Source organism: Haliotis rufescens, unplaced genomic scaffold, assembly GCF_023055435.1.
Source record: "Haliotis rufescens isolate VD_foot unplaced genomic scaffold, xgHalRufe1.0.p SCAF_22, whole genome shotgun sequence".
NCBI lineage: Eukaryota > Metazoa > Mollusca > Gastropoda > Lepetellida > Haliotidae > Haliotis > Haliotis rufescens.
The window spans coordinates 13,215,520-13,232,480 of NW_025963913.1; the positions used below are offsets into that span (position 1 = coordinate 13,215,520).

Genomic DNA, 16,961 nt, shown 5'->3' on the forward strand with positions numbered 1-16,961 from the left:
CCCACAGTTTGACATGATATATACTGACAATCGTGTGATCAAGAAGTTCGACATGATATATACTGACAATCGTGTGATCCTGCAGTTCAGCATGATATAGACTGACAATTGTGTGATCCCGCAGTTCGACATGATATATACTGACAATCGTGTGATCCTGCAGTTCGACATGATATAGACTGTCAATCGTGTGATCCTGCAGTTCGACATGATATATACTGACAATCGTGTGATCCTGCAATTCGACGTGATATAGACTGACAATTGTGTGATCTTAAAATTCGACATGATATAGACTGACAATCCTGTGATCTTAAAATTCGACATGATATAGACTGTCAATCGTGTGATCACGCAGTCCGACATGATATAGACTGAGAATCGTGTGATCCTGCAGTTCGGCATGATATATACTGACAATCGTGTGATCCTGCAATTCGACATGATATAGACTGACAATCGTGTAATCCTGAAGTTCGACATGATATAGACTGTCAATCGTGTGATCATGCAGTTCGACATGATATATACTGACAATAGTTTCATCCTGCAGTTCGGCTAATATATACTGACAATTGCGTGATTCCGCAGTTCGACATGATATAGACTGACAATAGTTTGATCCTGCAGTTCGGAATGATATATACTGACAATTGCGTGATTCCGCAGCTCGACATGATATAGACTGACAATAGTTTGATCCTGCAGTTCGGCATGATATATACTGACAATCGTGTGATCCTGCAGTTCGACATGATATAGACTGACAATAGTTTGATCCTGCAGTTCGACATGATATATACTGACAATTGCGTGATTCCGCAGTTCGACATGATATAGACTGACAATAGTTTGATCCTGCAGTTCGGCATGATATAGACTGACAATCGTGTGACCCTGCAGTCCGACATGATAAAGACTGACTATTGTGTGATCCTGCAGTTCGACATGATATATACTGACTATTGCGTGTTTCCGCAGTTCTACATGATATATACTGACAATCGTGTGATCAAGAAGTTCGACATGATAAAGACTGACAATCGTGTGATCCAGCAGTTTGACATGATATATACTGACTACTGCGTGTTTCCGCAGTTCTACATGATATATACTGACAATCGTGTGATCCTGCAGTTCGACATGATATAGACTGACAATCGTGTGATCCTCCAGTTCGGCATGATATATACTGACAATCGTGTGATCCCACAGTTTGACATGATATATACTGACAATCGTGTGATCTTGCAATTCTACATGATATAGACTGACAATTGTGTGATCCAGCAGTTCGACATGATATAGACTGACAATCGTGTGATCTTGCAATTCGACATGATATAGACTGTCAATCGTGTGATCAAGAAGTTCGACATGATATATACTGACAATCGTGTGATCCTGCAGTTCCGCATGATATATACTGACAATCGAGTGATCCTGCAGTTCGACATGATATAGACTGACGATCGTGTGATCACTCAGTTCGACATGATATAGACTGTCAATCGTGTGATCACGCAGTTCGACATGATAATGACTGTCAATCGTGTGATCCTGCAGTTCGACATGATATAGACTGTCAGTCGTGTGATCCTGCAGTTCGACATGATAAGACTGTCCGCTGGTCTCCACTGGACCACGGGTTGCACCATCCCACCTATCAGACCGCCTCCGTGGTCTTGTGGTAGAGCGTCCGCCCGGAGAGCGGAAGGTCCAGGGTTCGATCCCGGGCGGCGTCATTCAAAAAGACGTTAAAAGATTGTACTTGTTGTTACCCTGTCTGGCGCTCGGCATTAAGGGGCTAAAACAAGGACTGGTCGGCTCGGAGTCAGTATACTGTGTCTGAGTGGGGTATTCATGTTAAACTGCGGCATGGTATCTCAGTGAGCTAGCACTATAAATCGGCATCAGTCCGGACTAGTACAAGCAGCCACACACACACATACACGTGCATGCACGTCGCTATATAAGTGCAATAATCTTGGACGCGACGTTAAACCCAATTTCACCTCACCTCACCATCCCACCTATCACTAGGGTGGGGGACAACAATGTCAGATCGGATTGTGAATCAGGAATCACAGATGTTTTAGTTTGAATCTTCACCCGCAGACAAATTTGAAGCAGGCTATTCCTTTACGGAGTGGATTGAAGAGATTTATTATCTGTTGGAGCCAAAGTTATTGAAGAGCCAGCATCCCAGATGATGGAATGTGCCATTTTTGGTGGACCATCGTTTTCGCCGTACAAGCATCACATTCAGACGTTACCTAGCAATGCGAGCACACGAGTCAACAACAGCGTTCATAAATTAAAGGGGTTGGTCGGGTAGCCTAGTGGTTAAAGCATTCGCTCATCGCGCCGGAGACCCGGGTTCGATTCCCGACATGGGTGCAATGTGTGAAGCCCATTTCTGGTTTCCCCCGCCGCAATGTTGCTGGAATATTGCTAAAAGCGGTGAAAAACCATACTCACTCACTCACTCATAAATTAAAGGGCGATAAGACGTTGCCTCAGATTAAGAAGCGCACGTACAAGACACACGATTCTCCTGTTCCAGAACTTCCATCTATTGATGAGGATTACTACAAGCTGGTGAAATCACCCATCACCAAGTTGACTGTACCCACCACGACTAGGTTCGACGGATATGGATTCTGAATATAGACAAAGATGAAGAGTGGATCATACATCAGTTGATTCGTGGCAGCAGTGCGCCATGCCATACCTCCTCTTCATAATACTGATAATGGTATGCCAGGAGATTAGAGGCACATAACGACCGACCACTGGATTTCAAAGTTGTGAGAAGCGGGTTCAAATTCCATCTCCAACAGCATTTGTATCCCTGCCCGAAGCCCGATCTGGAAGGGTCCAAGTTGAACTTACAGACTTGGCCATACGAACATTACTGGACAAGAGAGCTATTCGGGTACTGAAGAAATTAAACCTCACCAAGGGCTTTTATTCTCTGGGCTTGCTAGTACCGAAGAAAAGTACGACAGACGTGCGTATGACTAAGGACAAATTTACAACAAGGAATATCTTGTCCTTTCACCAACATTCAAGATGGTATCAGTAAGGAATCTAAGAACCGCTCTTAGGACTGGTAAATCAGGTTGGATCTCCGGGATGCACATCTTCATATTGCCATTCACCCTGGATTCCGGAAGTATCTTTATTTTGCAGGAAATGGACAACGTTATGAAAACTATGTTCTTCCAGTCGGCATATCAATAGCTCCTTGGATGTTCACTCGAATCACGGCCACGATCAGATTTGCGCATATACATCTGGTCAGGCTTCACAGATATACAGACGACTTCCTATCAGCAGATGATGATAGAAATCAGCTCCAACAGAATACATTTTTTTCTGATCCAACTGTTGTCACACCTGGGTTTGACAGTTTGAAGTAGTCGGAGGACACGAATTGCATCATGATCTTCATAGCTCCAGTTTGTCCAAACAGTCCGTGTTTGTCCACGCTGTGTCCACTACTCATGAAGGGACCACTCAAACCACTGGAGCGTCACGATCATCTGCGTCAGCCCAGGTCGGACATATTTTACGGCTGCCCCACAGCCTTCATCTTCAAGCTAAGAAACTACTACGCTTAACTTCCGGGTTCTCCAAAACTGCATCAGAAGTGGTGGCGCGATCTTGGAGACCCTTCAACATCCGCCATTTATGACAACAGATGGGATAAGTTCTGCCAGTGTCGAAGAAGAAGAGAACTGGGAAATGGCAATGTAACTATATCCGTGGTAGCCGATTCTTTGTTCAATCTTAGGCAGGGTAATATGTTTCTCAATTATACTACAGCAGGATATATACTAACGGCAAAAATAACTGTGCTTCATATAGAGTTCAACAAAATGCGTTGAAAAGAAATAATACATCTTTCAATACATATTCCTGAAGACATCTCCGAGACTTTAAGTTCATGATTCACAATTCGCAAGTGCATGTTAATGCACGGCGCACAATTTGGTTGTTTGTGTGTTCCTTAGGAGCATGATACTCATACCAAATATGAACAGCAGACAATAATTGCTTAGCTATCAGGTGCTCATAAAACAAATTTGATTTTTATCCGTAAATAACACTTATGCAATGTCACGGCTTGTTGGAAATCAACGTATACCGCCGTGGGTATGCTGCAAAGAGGAATGGCGCAAAGCTCAGTTGCCAGATATTTTAATGTTCACCAAAACACAATTTCATCTCTTTGCAACACTCATGACTTGCCACAAGCCAATAATATTCGGATGGTGCATCTAGGGAATCGAGACCAAACTGCCACATTAACGATTTTACTTCCACATCACCGTCAGGCACGCCAAGCTTGGTGTAGGCACCATCTGAGGTTCAGAAGGCAGGACTGGGACAGTATTCTGCACACATATGAGTCCAAGTTTCATCTAGACAGCTCTGATAGCCGTGCATTGGTCTACAGGCGTCCATGAGGACGTCTTAGCGACGTTTGCGTTACTCAACGTCTTCGGTTTTCAACTCATCATTGTAAATAGCAATTTGAATGGCGTACACTCTCTGAACGATATCGTTCGAGATCATGTTCTACCCTTGTGCAAATGCAGGGACTTCACGTCACGTTGCAGCATGATTATGTCCGACCACACGTTGCAAGAGACTTTTTACCAAGACATAACGGTGAGTGGTTTAGTTCAACTATGATTTGAATATGTTTATCGCGTCGTGTCTGCATTCTTTATGTTGAGAGAAAACCTGAAATGCCGTAGTCAGCACTCACCACTTTTATGAAAGCCACGAGCACCGGATGGGATCCTGCCACTGTTAAAGGAGAAGACTCTGCACATATAATAAAGCCATATTGAGTTGTCCCCTCGAACAAGCCTGGCCTGATCACCCTTGAACACACTTCTGCTTTGCTGCCTTAAAGTAAACTCAAACTATACACATGCACAAAAGTTAAGCGCCGCCATATTCATAGTCTCTTGATTTTACGTGTGGGAATCAGAAATACGAAATATGATGATGTATGACTGAATAAGGCTTCCGTAGTTTCATGAACCCAAATTTGTCCAGATACCACAAGGAAAGCGTGCTTAACGTGTTGCTGCAGTTTCCCTACCCTATAAATAGTGAAATTCAAGTTTCAGACACGTGGTTGCATTTTGCTCCTGTGTGAGATTCCCCTTCCAATAGAGGTTGAAAATCAGCCATGGTGAGGAGAAAGTTAACGAATGCTGAAAGGTGACAAGTGATAGGCGTGAAAAATGCTGGCATGTCATGCAGGGCCATTGCAAGACAAATGGGTCGTCATCACAGTGTTACCACTCGTTTGATTGTCAAACATGGTCAAACCAATGATGTCAATGACAGACATAGGTCTGGTAGGCCAAGAAAGACCTCTAACAGAGAGGATAGACGTCTTTTCAGGATAGTCAGACGACATCCGTTTGCCACTTCAACAGATTTAAGACTGCAGTGGATTACCATTCAGAGATTCTCGACGATGACCGTAAGGGGTCGCCTCAGAGCGACTGGTTATAACGCCAAAAGACCAGTACAACGTCCTCAACTGACTGAGAGGCACATGCGGAATCGTCTGATATGGTGTCGTGCCCGTAGTCGATGGAACTTGGCCAACTGGAGAAGGATCCATTGGTCTGACGAGTGTCGAATGCTGCTACGAACTGTTGGTGGTCGAATACGTGTTTGGAGGCAACGTAATACTCGTTTTGCACCAAGGAACATCCAGAAGACCTTAGCATGTGGCGGGGGGTCTGTCATGATATGGGGTTGTGTTTCCTTCGGTTGCAAACTTTCGCTGATGACAATTCGTAGAAACCTGAATGGCCAACAATACCAAGATGCCGTTCTTCGTCCAGTGGTAGTCTCTCATTTTGACAACGATCCTCTTCAGACAAGACCTGTTTACATGGACGACAATACTAGACCATACAGATCTCGGGCAGTTTTGCCTTTTTTGCGTCAAGAAGCTATTGCCACTCTTCCTTGGCCGACTTGTAGTCCGGATCTTAATCCGATTGAGCATCTCTGGGACATTCTTGGCCGGAATATCAGACATCTCGCTGGACTTGAAGCCGCACTTCATGAAGAATGGATCCGTTTGCCTCAGAGAAGCATTCAACGACGTGTAATGAGTATGAGGCGTAGGGTTGAAGCTGTGGTCAATGTCCGTGGGTCATACACCCGTTACTGACGTTTCTGTCTTGCAATAGACTCTGCACTCCCTAGGGTATCTATGTGACACCTGATATGGTCTTCTGATATCATGACTGTTACATGACAAAAAAGTTTTTCAATGTTTTCGAATCCTTCAATTTCTGGTCTTCGGTAAAATTCCTTTCTGCTCATATTCTTTTGGAACACAAGATAAACTTGCTTTGGGACAACTTTTGCATCACATGAGGTTTACATATACGGCTTATAACAATCGTACATCTCGTTATAATAGTCATCATTAAGTGCCAAAAGTAACAGCTCACAAATATGGAGGGTGGCCCTTAACTTTTGTGCATGTGTAAATTTTCAGGTGGCTTCAGCTTTTTCCTTGAACATGGTTGTTATCGCTAGCAAAGATTTCTTACTCTTCCTCGAACATAGAAACACGTATTTAGTGGTACCAAATTTTGTTCAAAGTTTCAATTAGAATTAACTTACTTCAATATTTGCGGTTTAAAACTTCCAATTAATACAGACAATGTTAGCCGAGTGTGTCGTAAACGCCATATTTAAGGAATGACATTGTGATATGCAAGCCTTTGGCGAGTTCAATACACATTTTGTATTCCTAATCTACCAAACAGCAAAGAAACGCAGGTCTGACATTCGTTTAGAACAAATTGAGTGAGTGAGTATGGTTTTACGCCGCTTTTAGCAATATTCCAGCAATTTTATGGCGGGGGACACCAGAAATTGGCTTCACACATTGTACCCATGTCGGGAATCGAACCCGGGACTTCGGCGTGACGAGCGAACGCTTTAACCACTAGGCTCCCCGACCGCCCCGTTTCGAACAAAACTTATCATTGGAGGACTGTCAGTGTAAGAGCTGAAGGAGCGTGTTACTCTGGCATTACATAGAGGATTGTCAGTGTAAGAGCTGAAGGAGCGTGTTACTCTGGCATTACATAGAGGACTGTCAGTGTAAGAGCTGAAGGAGCGTGTTACTCTGGCATTACATAGAGGATTGTCAGTGTAAGAGCTGAAGGAGCGTGTTACTCTGGCATTACATAGAGGATTGTCAGTGTAAGAGCTGAAGGAGCGTGTTACTCTGGCATTACATAGAGGATTGTCAGTGAAAGAGCTGAAGGAGCGTGTTACTCTGGCATTACATAGAGGACTGTCAGTGTAAGAGCTGAAGGAGCGTGTTACTCTGGCATTACATAGAGGACTGTCAGTGTAAGAGCTGAAGGAGCGTGTTACTCTGGCATTACATAGAGGACTGTCAGTGTAAGAGCTGAAGGAGCGTGTTACTCTGGCATTACATAGAGGATTGTCAGTGTAAGAGCTGAAGGAGCGTGTTACTCTGGCATTACATAGAGGACTGTCAGTGTAAGAGCTGAAGGAGCGTGTTACTCTGGCATTACATAGAGGACTGTCAGTGTAAGAGCTGAAGGAGCGTGTTACTCTGGCATTACATAGAGGACTGTCAGTGTAAGAGCTGAAGGAGCGTGTTACTCTGGCATTACATAGAGGATTGTCAGTGTAAGAGCTGAAGGAGCGTGTTACTCTGGCATTACATAGAGGATTGTCAGTGTAAGAGCTGAAGGAGCGTGTTACTCTGGCATTACATAGAGGACTGTCAGTGTAAGAGCTGAAGGAGCGTGTTACTCTGGCATTACATAGAGGACTGTCAGTGTAAGAGCTGAAGGAGCGTGTTACTCTGGCATTACATAGAGGATTGTCAGTGTAAGAGCTGAAGGAGCGTGTTACTCTGGCATTACATAGAGGACTGTCAGTGTAAGAGCTGAAGGAGCTGGTTACTCTGGCATTACATAGAGGATTGTCAGTGTAAGAGCTGAAGGAGCGTGTTACTCTGGCATTACATAGAGGACTGTCAGTGTAAGAGCTGAAGGAGCATGTTACTCTGGCATTACATAGAGGATTGTCAGTGTAAGAGCTGAAGGAGCGTGTTACTCTGGCATTACATAGAGGATTGTCAGTGTAAGAGCTGAAGGAGCGTGTTACTCTGGCATTACATAGAGGATTGTCAGTGTAAGAGCTGAAGGAGCGTGTTACTCTGGCATTACATAGAGGATTGTCAGTGTAAGAGCTGAAGGAGCGTGTTACCCTGGCATTACATAGAGGATTGTCAGTGTAAGAGCTGAAGGAGCGTGTTACTCTGGCATTACATAGAGGACTGTCAGTGTAAGAGCTGAAGGAGCGTGTTACTCTGGCATTACATAGAGGATTGTCAGTGTAAGAGCTGAAGGAGCGTGTTACTCTGGCATTACATAGAGGATTGTCAGTGTAAGAGCTGAAGGAGCGTGTTACTCTGGCATTACATTAGTGAACACAGGACGTTGACGAGAGATACCCTCTATAGTACAACACGTCAGTCTCCTCAGTAGCGAGTTTGGGCGCCTTGGGCTAGCTCACTAGACTTACACTTTGCCTCAGAAAATATATTATTTGGACAGAAACAAACAACTGCATTTAAACTGAAAAATCTGTTACGATCCGGGTTAGAATAGGTCAGGCTCGCTGACTTGGTTGATGCATGTCATCGTTTCCCAATTGCGTGGATCATGGATCGATCCTCATGATGTCAATTACTGGATTGTCTGGTCCAGGCACGATTTTTTACAGACCGCCGTCATATAGCCTTTTATAGTGCTAGCTCACTGAGAGAATTAATATTAGCATTTAGCAATTAGTATGTAGTGTATACAGTATAGTCTAATTAGTTTCAGTATAAATATTAGCATTTAGCAATTAGTATGTAGTGTATAAAGTCTAGTTAGTTTCAGTATTAATATTAGCATTTAGCAATTAGTATGTAGTGTATATAGTCTAGTTAGTTTCAGTATTGATATTAGCATTTAGCAATTAGTATGTAGTGTATATAGTATATAGTCTAGTTAGCTTCAGTATTAATATTAGCATTTAGCAATTAGTATGTAGTGTATATAGTCTAGTTAGTTTCAGTATTAATATTGGCATTTAGCAATTAGTATGTAGTGTATATACTATATATAGTCTAGTTAGTTTCAGTATCTATATTAGCATTTAGCAATTAGTATGTAGTGGATATAGTATATAGTCTAGTTAGTTTCAGTATTTATATTAGCATTTAGCAATTAGCGCCTGTATCCCCCCTTAAACGTAAACATAACTAAAAGGACTGAACGGCAATGCATACATACATAACTTTAGGGAGGGGGATTCGGGGAGACATTTTTTTCTTTATGACATTTAGAACTGTGCACATATATAGGGCTCTAAGCAAGAGTATGATGTATGTGGTATGCATATTTGGAGTAGCACCTCAGATGAATTATCATGCTGGAGTTTTATTTTGTTATATTTTACACTGTGGGGAACGATGTTCTCATGGAGTGTCATGTAGAACAGGGTGTATAAATACACACAACCTGGTTGCTATCAGTCATTACGTTATAAATGGAATTCACACCATGACAGGAGTTATTAAGCATGATACAAGTAAATGACCTACACAAAAATATTCTTGTGTCCATAGTGGTTTCCCCGACACAAAAATATTGATTCTTGATTGTTGATTTCTAACTTGATCTAATTTGTATCCCTTCCTGGGAGATATTTTGAAAACATATGTCATCCATATGAAGGACTGAGCCCAAACCTATATTACCTACCCCATGAAGTGTGGCATTTTGAGTGAATGTCTTTTATCCTTTTCTGTAGAAGTTCTCAAGTCAACAGCTGTGGAGGATGGTAAGATTGTTATAAATAACCACAGAAGTATTGTATTTCAAGCACATTTTTATTCAGTTTTGATTTCTGTGAAAAGATTTGCACATACAAACATGATGATAATAGCCAGATAGAGGGATGAAAGTGTTGACTAGTTCAAGCCACGTTTAATCTTGCTTGCATAGGGAGTTGTCTCAAAGGTTACCATGCCAATAGTTTTGCAATATCTGCTGCTACATGATTTCCCTTGCACAAATGAAATTTATGAATGTAGACAAATTGATTTGAATGAACATAACAGCTTTTGAGACAACCCCTCTAGAGAAATGGCCAACAAGATTAAGATATTGTGTAATTAGGCAAAGACCATATCGAAGTATTCAGCAGCCAACAAGTCATTCATATTGACAAGAAGTATATACAGGGAGGGGCATAACATTCAATAAAATACAATAACTTTGCTTTGTCCTTTTCCTGACCTGAAAGTGAAAATTCAGATTTTCTAAATAAAATACAAACCCATGAAAAGAGCACTAACTTAATGAACATGAAAACAATTTCATCCATCAACTAATGGCTTGAGGGTAATTTATTAGAAGGCACGGAATATAAAGTGGGAAAAAGTACACAAAACCACCAGATTTTACAATTTAACCATCTTAAATCACAATCTAGGTTTCCCCCATAACTTGACAAAAATAATTTAAGTCAGGAAAATGACAAACCATATCATAAAAAAACATCATATAAAAACCTTAGCATATATTAATTGGAAGATTAGTACCCAGTCAGTGCTAATGGGAACAAAATCACAAACACACAGGAATGTATCTTATAATTATGCATAAATAGTTCTCTCCAGAATGTGAGCTATGCACTATCTAGGTCTTATCATGCTATGGTGCCACAAGGCAAGACATTATGCAACTTATTGTTTCTTAGCAAGCAAATTAATCCAAATCATAAGATATAAACCAACTTTCAAATATCATATGACAGTTGTAGCAAGCATGAAACATTGAGGAACTATTTTTCATCTAACTTCTTTACGAGTTACCTATGCTTGTCCCCTGAACGGCATTTGTTTGATGTCACCTTCAACTGCAACCAGCACATGCAGTTCAAGTGTTAGGTTGAAGCTCAGCTGCACCTCATGTTACAATATTGGGCCAACACAGCTCTGACTGAGAGAGTTGCCAGTCTCTCGACTCTAGGCCTTCTTCTTGTGGCAACTAACATGCTTGGAGCTAACGTTGCACTACTTTACATACTACATAAAATAAACAAAATGTGCAACCAATGAATATGCTTTTCTCCACATGAAATGAAAAGGTGATCTAGCAGTAGTATGGAGGATTCGGATGACAATGTTGGATGTGTGGTGTCAACCGAGAGATTAATATGTTAATACCAGACATAAAAGCCATGGAGAAAAATGGGTAGGTAACTCTAACGGATAATTAGACATGTCCCATCTGACACGAACAGCTTCAAATAAAAATCAGATGACACATTTCTCACATCAAGGACATGGTTATGACACAAAATCAATGACAATATTAATATCAGATCTTTTTTCCAGCATATAAAGTCACATTACATAATGAACTTCGACGGACATTTCCACTAAATGCACTTGATAATATATATGGGAATGGAAAATGGCTCCTCCAAATCAAGGGGACACCACTCTACTTCAAGCAGAGGACACGAAGCACTCTAGTAAAGCATTTACACTGGCGTGTTGGTCAGTACAATTATTGAACACTGTACTTTGATGATGGTAAGTGGTTAGGGAAATCTCCTGAAAACAATGCTTATTTCAAGATATAACAAGAATACAAGACATTAATATTCTTTGCACACACACACACACAGCAATACAGATCTTGCATTGGGCACTGGTATATAACAAAAACAAAATTAACATTTTCGGTCATAAATAACAAACATTGCTTGTAATGTTCCAAAAACAAATGTTATAAAAATATACAAATGTAATTTGCTGGTGCAAACCAACTTGTATGTATGCCTGTCTTGAAAACATTGGAATTCCCGTCAGCATGTCTCCGTGGCAACCTCTTACCTCCGCAACAATGAGATAATCAACGTAAGCACTTGATATAGGACTCAAACCATACCCCAGAAACCAAAAATACAACTTCATGAAGACCATTCACAAATGATAAATAATTATTTGGCACTGACAGAAATTACAACTGAATTACACATCAATAAATCTCAAAATCAAAGAGGTAGATTACAAAGCTTAGAATCAAGAAAGTGGAAGTTCTAATAGACAGAGTGCAATAAGCTGAACATACTTCTGCCTAGGCTGCCAAAAAATATCCATAATAGATACTTTCACAAATAAACTAATGCATCACTAATCTCAAACTAAATTGATGGCATTTTCCCCAGCTAAAACACATCTATATCATAATGGCAGTTACAACCTTCAAGGTAATATCCTGAAGAACTGATCACGTAACGGCAGTGATTAAACAGTATTGCACGGATACTTTGCGGCCATGTTTTTACTTGAATTTGCACTCGATGTGAATAACGGGATTATGCAATAATTGTTACATCAGCATAAATAACACAAAACAACTAACCAAAGACTATCTGGGTTGATAGGAGAAGAACTTCATGTGAACTATCAAGAGTAACATGACTAGAACTTGTAGAACATATCAAAACATGTTGGTGTGAGGCGTTGGGAGTTGCATCCTACAGGCCCTCCATGGTTACAATGACTGTTTCCCTCATCTGTAGCTCTGCACAGGTTGGAATATCTGATATGATAGCTGTCATCCAACACATCAAAAATAAATCTGATGTGTTTATTTTTGGTAATGATTCCAATAGAATGCACAACTTTCATCAGCTACCTGGAGCAGCATCTTTAACCCTACTCATGAATAAAACTTGCATCAAGAGATTTGCCCAGGTCATGAAGTTAGGTGATTTGTCACTTGTTACCAGGACTCAATTCCCGTACCTCTAATCTGAAAATCTAGATAGCCTTTGAATATATTACAGGAAACAAGTTAAAGAACACCCACAATTGGAAGGCTGTGTGAGGCAATACCCACCAGCCATGACAGATCAACTGTAGTCCTATGAAGGAATGGGGCTTTTTTAACTTGTTTTGGGTACTATACATGGCTACAGGTGGGCCTCCTCCTGCCAACTGTTAGCTCTGTGGGATCCAGACAGCGGTCTGTGTGGACAGGACCGCCGGACACTACTACGCACTGTGTATGGGTGTGGAGAAAGCAGTTCGGAACATCACAACCAGCATCGGGAACTACTACGTACAATACAGTGGGACAACTACGTCTAGGAGGATTATATGGGTTATGATGAGTTGCACACGTTTGAAGCAACAACTGAATCACTCAGTTAGATACGTGGCTACTGCAACCAATGATAAAATACTCTTGAAGAAAACAGACAGCACTCATCTGCTCTATAGGTCCTCATAGGTAAGGCAATTGATCTGATGTTATGAATAGTCATCCACAGAGACTGTGAAGTTCTTAGGTCAGCAGAGCAGCATATTTACTCCTGTTACACCAATATTGGTACTGTCTGTCCATGCACAAAGCTGCGATTCCTGACAAAAGTGTACTTCTTGTCACCCATCATTTGGCTCAATTCTTCCTCTTACTGATCAGGTGTTTCAGCATTTCATAACAACATACTATTTCACAATGTAAGCACTTCATGGCTTTTGTGTGGTGCTTCTTATTTCACATTGGTGTAAATTTGCATTCAACAGCTTGAAGACAATATTTGTCTTGTAGATGACATTGGTCCTCCAGTGTGGTCCATTAGGTATGTTGGTGACCTAAGACTCCTTGTAACTTCCAGCCTCAATACAGTGTGTGCCAGTACAACAAGACCAGCTCCTCTTGAACTTGTGTCAGTACATATGTCATTTAATAACTAAACTGTCATTTACTGGCTTGATATAAGCAATGTACCTATCAAGGCAGGTCACTCCCAGTCTGAGAATTCCACACTTTCGATGATGCTATCTAAATGAGATGACCGGGCTCCTTATACTAGAGTTGACATAGCTGAGGCATTTGCTGGCTCGGGGGACTTTTGAACTCCATACTGACCAATAAAAGACCCATCTTCATTAAATTTCCCTGGGTCTACATCACCATAGTCCTCCATGCTGTCTGTCTCGTCATACTCCAGAGGCATCTTTTCTGGGTTGTTCTCGAATGAATTACTTTGTCCAACTCCGTTCTCATCACTGGAGACAAAAAGAGGGACACATTACAGCAAAGATCACCAGAAAAAAACATACAATAACATCCATGCTTAAAGGAAAAATATTTCACCAGGAAATATTGAAGCTTTATATTAGTACTTATTATTATTGATAGAGACAGTATTAGAGAAATGAACCATGCAACATGATATGCTAATTCTGGTTAATACTGACTGGCACAGGAGCTCACAGTGGACAAACAACATCTGTCTAGGGGGAAGTTTTCTTCCTTGTCCCTCCCCAACAATTTGAGAGATGTTTACAATGGGGTGTTTCCCGCACTTATGTCAGTAATTGAGGCAGGGTCAATGTCCACTGACGGAGCTCCTCCACCAGGGGCTTCAGTAATGTCAGGAGCAAAGTGTGGAGAGTGGAGAGACAAGCATGAGAGATGAAGCAGATGACAGATCAGGAGTCCACACACTGGTTACAGGAGGGACAGTGCCATCCACATCGACACAGGATCACACACAACACTACATGCAATCAGGAATAACATTTTAGAAATGGAAGCCGAAATATTTCCTGAAAACACATTTTGGTAATGCTGGTAAAGGCAATCACAGAGCTCGATGTTAGTAGGGGTGATGGTTAATTTTGTTGACCAGTATTATTCACAGCTGTTCAGGGCTAAAGGAGAACCATTTCATTTGTGGAAAACGTGCCACTACCAAATGTTTAGCTAAATTAAATTTATTTTCCATTCATTATTAGTAACAGATATGATTTAATATATTAATAACTAGAACTGTTAGAGAAGAAATTCCAGATAAGCATAAGTAGACATATGACTGTTTGACTTGTACTTGATCTACACAAATAACACATGTCGGAGGTATATGAAATCTTATCTATGTTGTAATTGAAACAAAGACATGTTCCAAGTATGCCAGTCAGTACTTGAGGTGGTCTAGCAACATGATGGGGATATTTCCATTTATGCCAGTATATGTTGACTTCATTGACTAATGGGGTGGCGTTTGTTGGGAACCAGTATATCGACTCCCTGGAGAGCAGGACAGGGAAGGAATACCTCTTTGCATACTCATTAAAGTGATCCTGTCCGTCATCGGGGTTGCTGCCACGGAGACGTTCCTTCTCTTGCACTGCAACCACACATGACAGTTCAGACAAAGTAGAATTCATTTAAGTCATGTTAATGATAAAGAGTATTCTTAGAACAAAGTGGGAACCAATGTTCGAAATAGTTGTCAACATTTCTGTCAGGAAAGGTGAAGTTTTTTCCTACCTGCCCAGTAAAGATTTACTTCAAATTGTCATTTAATTTTGTTCTTACTCTTATTTACAAACTGTTAAAGTGCAAGTTCATCTTAGAGAGTCTACCAATCGTAGCAGAGGTTACAATCAATCAATTCTCTCTACCAAAAGGCAATTGCTGTATTTCTGTTTTGAAGCATTTCGTTGCAGAGACCATGTTTTCATGATTTATGATGTCTCATTCAAAGATTTTTAAATTTTGAGAAATGCGGGCCTGCAACTTTCAAGACGGGCAAGTCACCAACCCACTGATCAGCTTGTTGGGAGTAAACATATTTGAGACACTGGTAGGAACATAAACATTATGCAAAGCATAGTCTTGATAAATTTTGTGTAAAAAATCATTAAACCTGACTTCCTTTTGTTCATACTTCATTTCATTAATGTCACCGCCCCGTATAAAGTAATGATCTGGTGGAAATACTGTTCTCCAAGGGAAGTAACTAATAACTGACCATGGTATTTATCTCCCCTGTTTCTCTTGATGATGCAGACGATGATGAGGATGAGAAGCAGAATGGCTATGGCCACCATCATTCCAATAAACCATCCAGCACTCAGCACATTGGCCCTCTTGGCCGCTGGAAAACAAAATAAAACTGCTGTTAGATGAATCCAAAGTTGTATGTGACAAATAAAAAGAACACAATGTTTTATCTCAAAATATTCAATCCAAAACAAGGAAATCCTTTACTCAGTCAACAGTGACAGGACTGTTTAACTTACATCCATGGGGGCACTGAAATAAACTGACTGTTCAAGGACTTGAATACATCTCAAGGAATTTGAAAGTTGAGATACTTCAGTTACAAAGTCACACTACAGTTTTGAGATTCTCTGAGCAGGGGTAATCTCATGCAGAAAGTGCATTGTCTTAATATTGTCCATTAAGCCGATATTTCTAAGAATGTGTGCATTCTTGTGACAGTTAATGTTTATGGGAATTTGTGCATAAATTAGTAAGAACTCAAAATGCATGTTATTGGATTTCCTTGGGTTTGGAGATCCTTTGACACATTTGACAAAAATGACATCAAATGATCTTCTAAACCACAAGGCTTATGAATGGTCACACTATGGTCGGACTTCTATATCAGAAAACATCTCAATCATTTTAGTGGCAGCTCTATATTAAACATTAGTATAATCATATCAACTGCAAAAAAATGAAGAATTAGACCATACATGCCAAGTTGCAAACAACATCATTGAGAAACCCTTGACAACCCATCATGTCAAATACAAAGATTCATGAAAAACATTCTAAACATCCATTGACTAAGTAGGCCTTGCTTCCTTGTGAATATACAGCTCCTAGTATTACATTTATAGGGTCTGTCTCATAATTAACAGCTCTATTTCAAATTGCTACCCACATCATAATCAGCAGACAATAAGCCATGACAGCCAGGAAAAGCTAAGCAAATACTGAACTTGATACTTAAAGAGAAACTTGTCAACCCATTCAACCTGACCG

General features: G+C 40.8%; 1 protein-coding gene across 6 annotated transcripts in view; it reads right to left on the minus strand.

Annotated features, from left to right (window-relative positions):
- Window positions 1-9,971: 9,971 nt before the first annotated feature.
- The window catches only part of LOC124140101 (neuroglian-like), an 82,185-nt gene continuing 75,195 nt past the window's right edge, over window positions 9,972-16,961 (minus strand). For 5 of the 6 annotated variants that reach the window (XM_046507471.2, XM_046507472.2, XM_046507474.2 and 2 more), the window contains 3 exons: window positions 15,940-16,065; window positions 15,240-15,312; window positions 9,972-14,188 (listed from right to left, as the gene is read on the minus strand). In XM_046507471.2, coding sequence (XP_046363427.1) covers window positions 13,984-14,188; window positions 15,240-15,312; window positions 15,940-16,065 — 404 coding nt within the window. In that variant the 3' untranslated portion in view covers window positions 9,972-13,983. The remainder of the gene's footprint in view (window positions 14,189-15,239; window positions 15,313-15,939; window positions 16,066-16,961) is intronic. The other variant, XM_046507473.2, reaches the window with a different exon arrangement.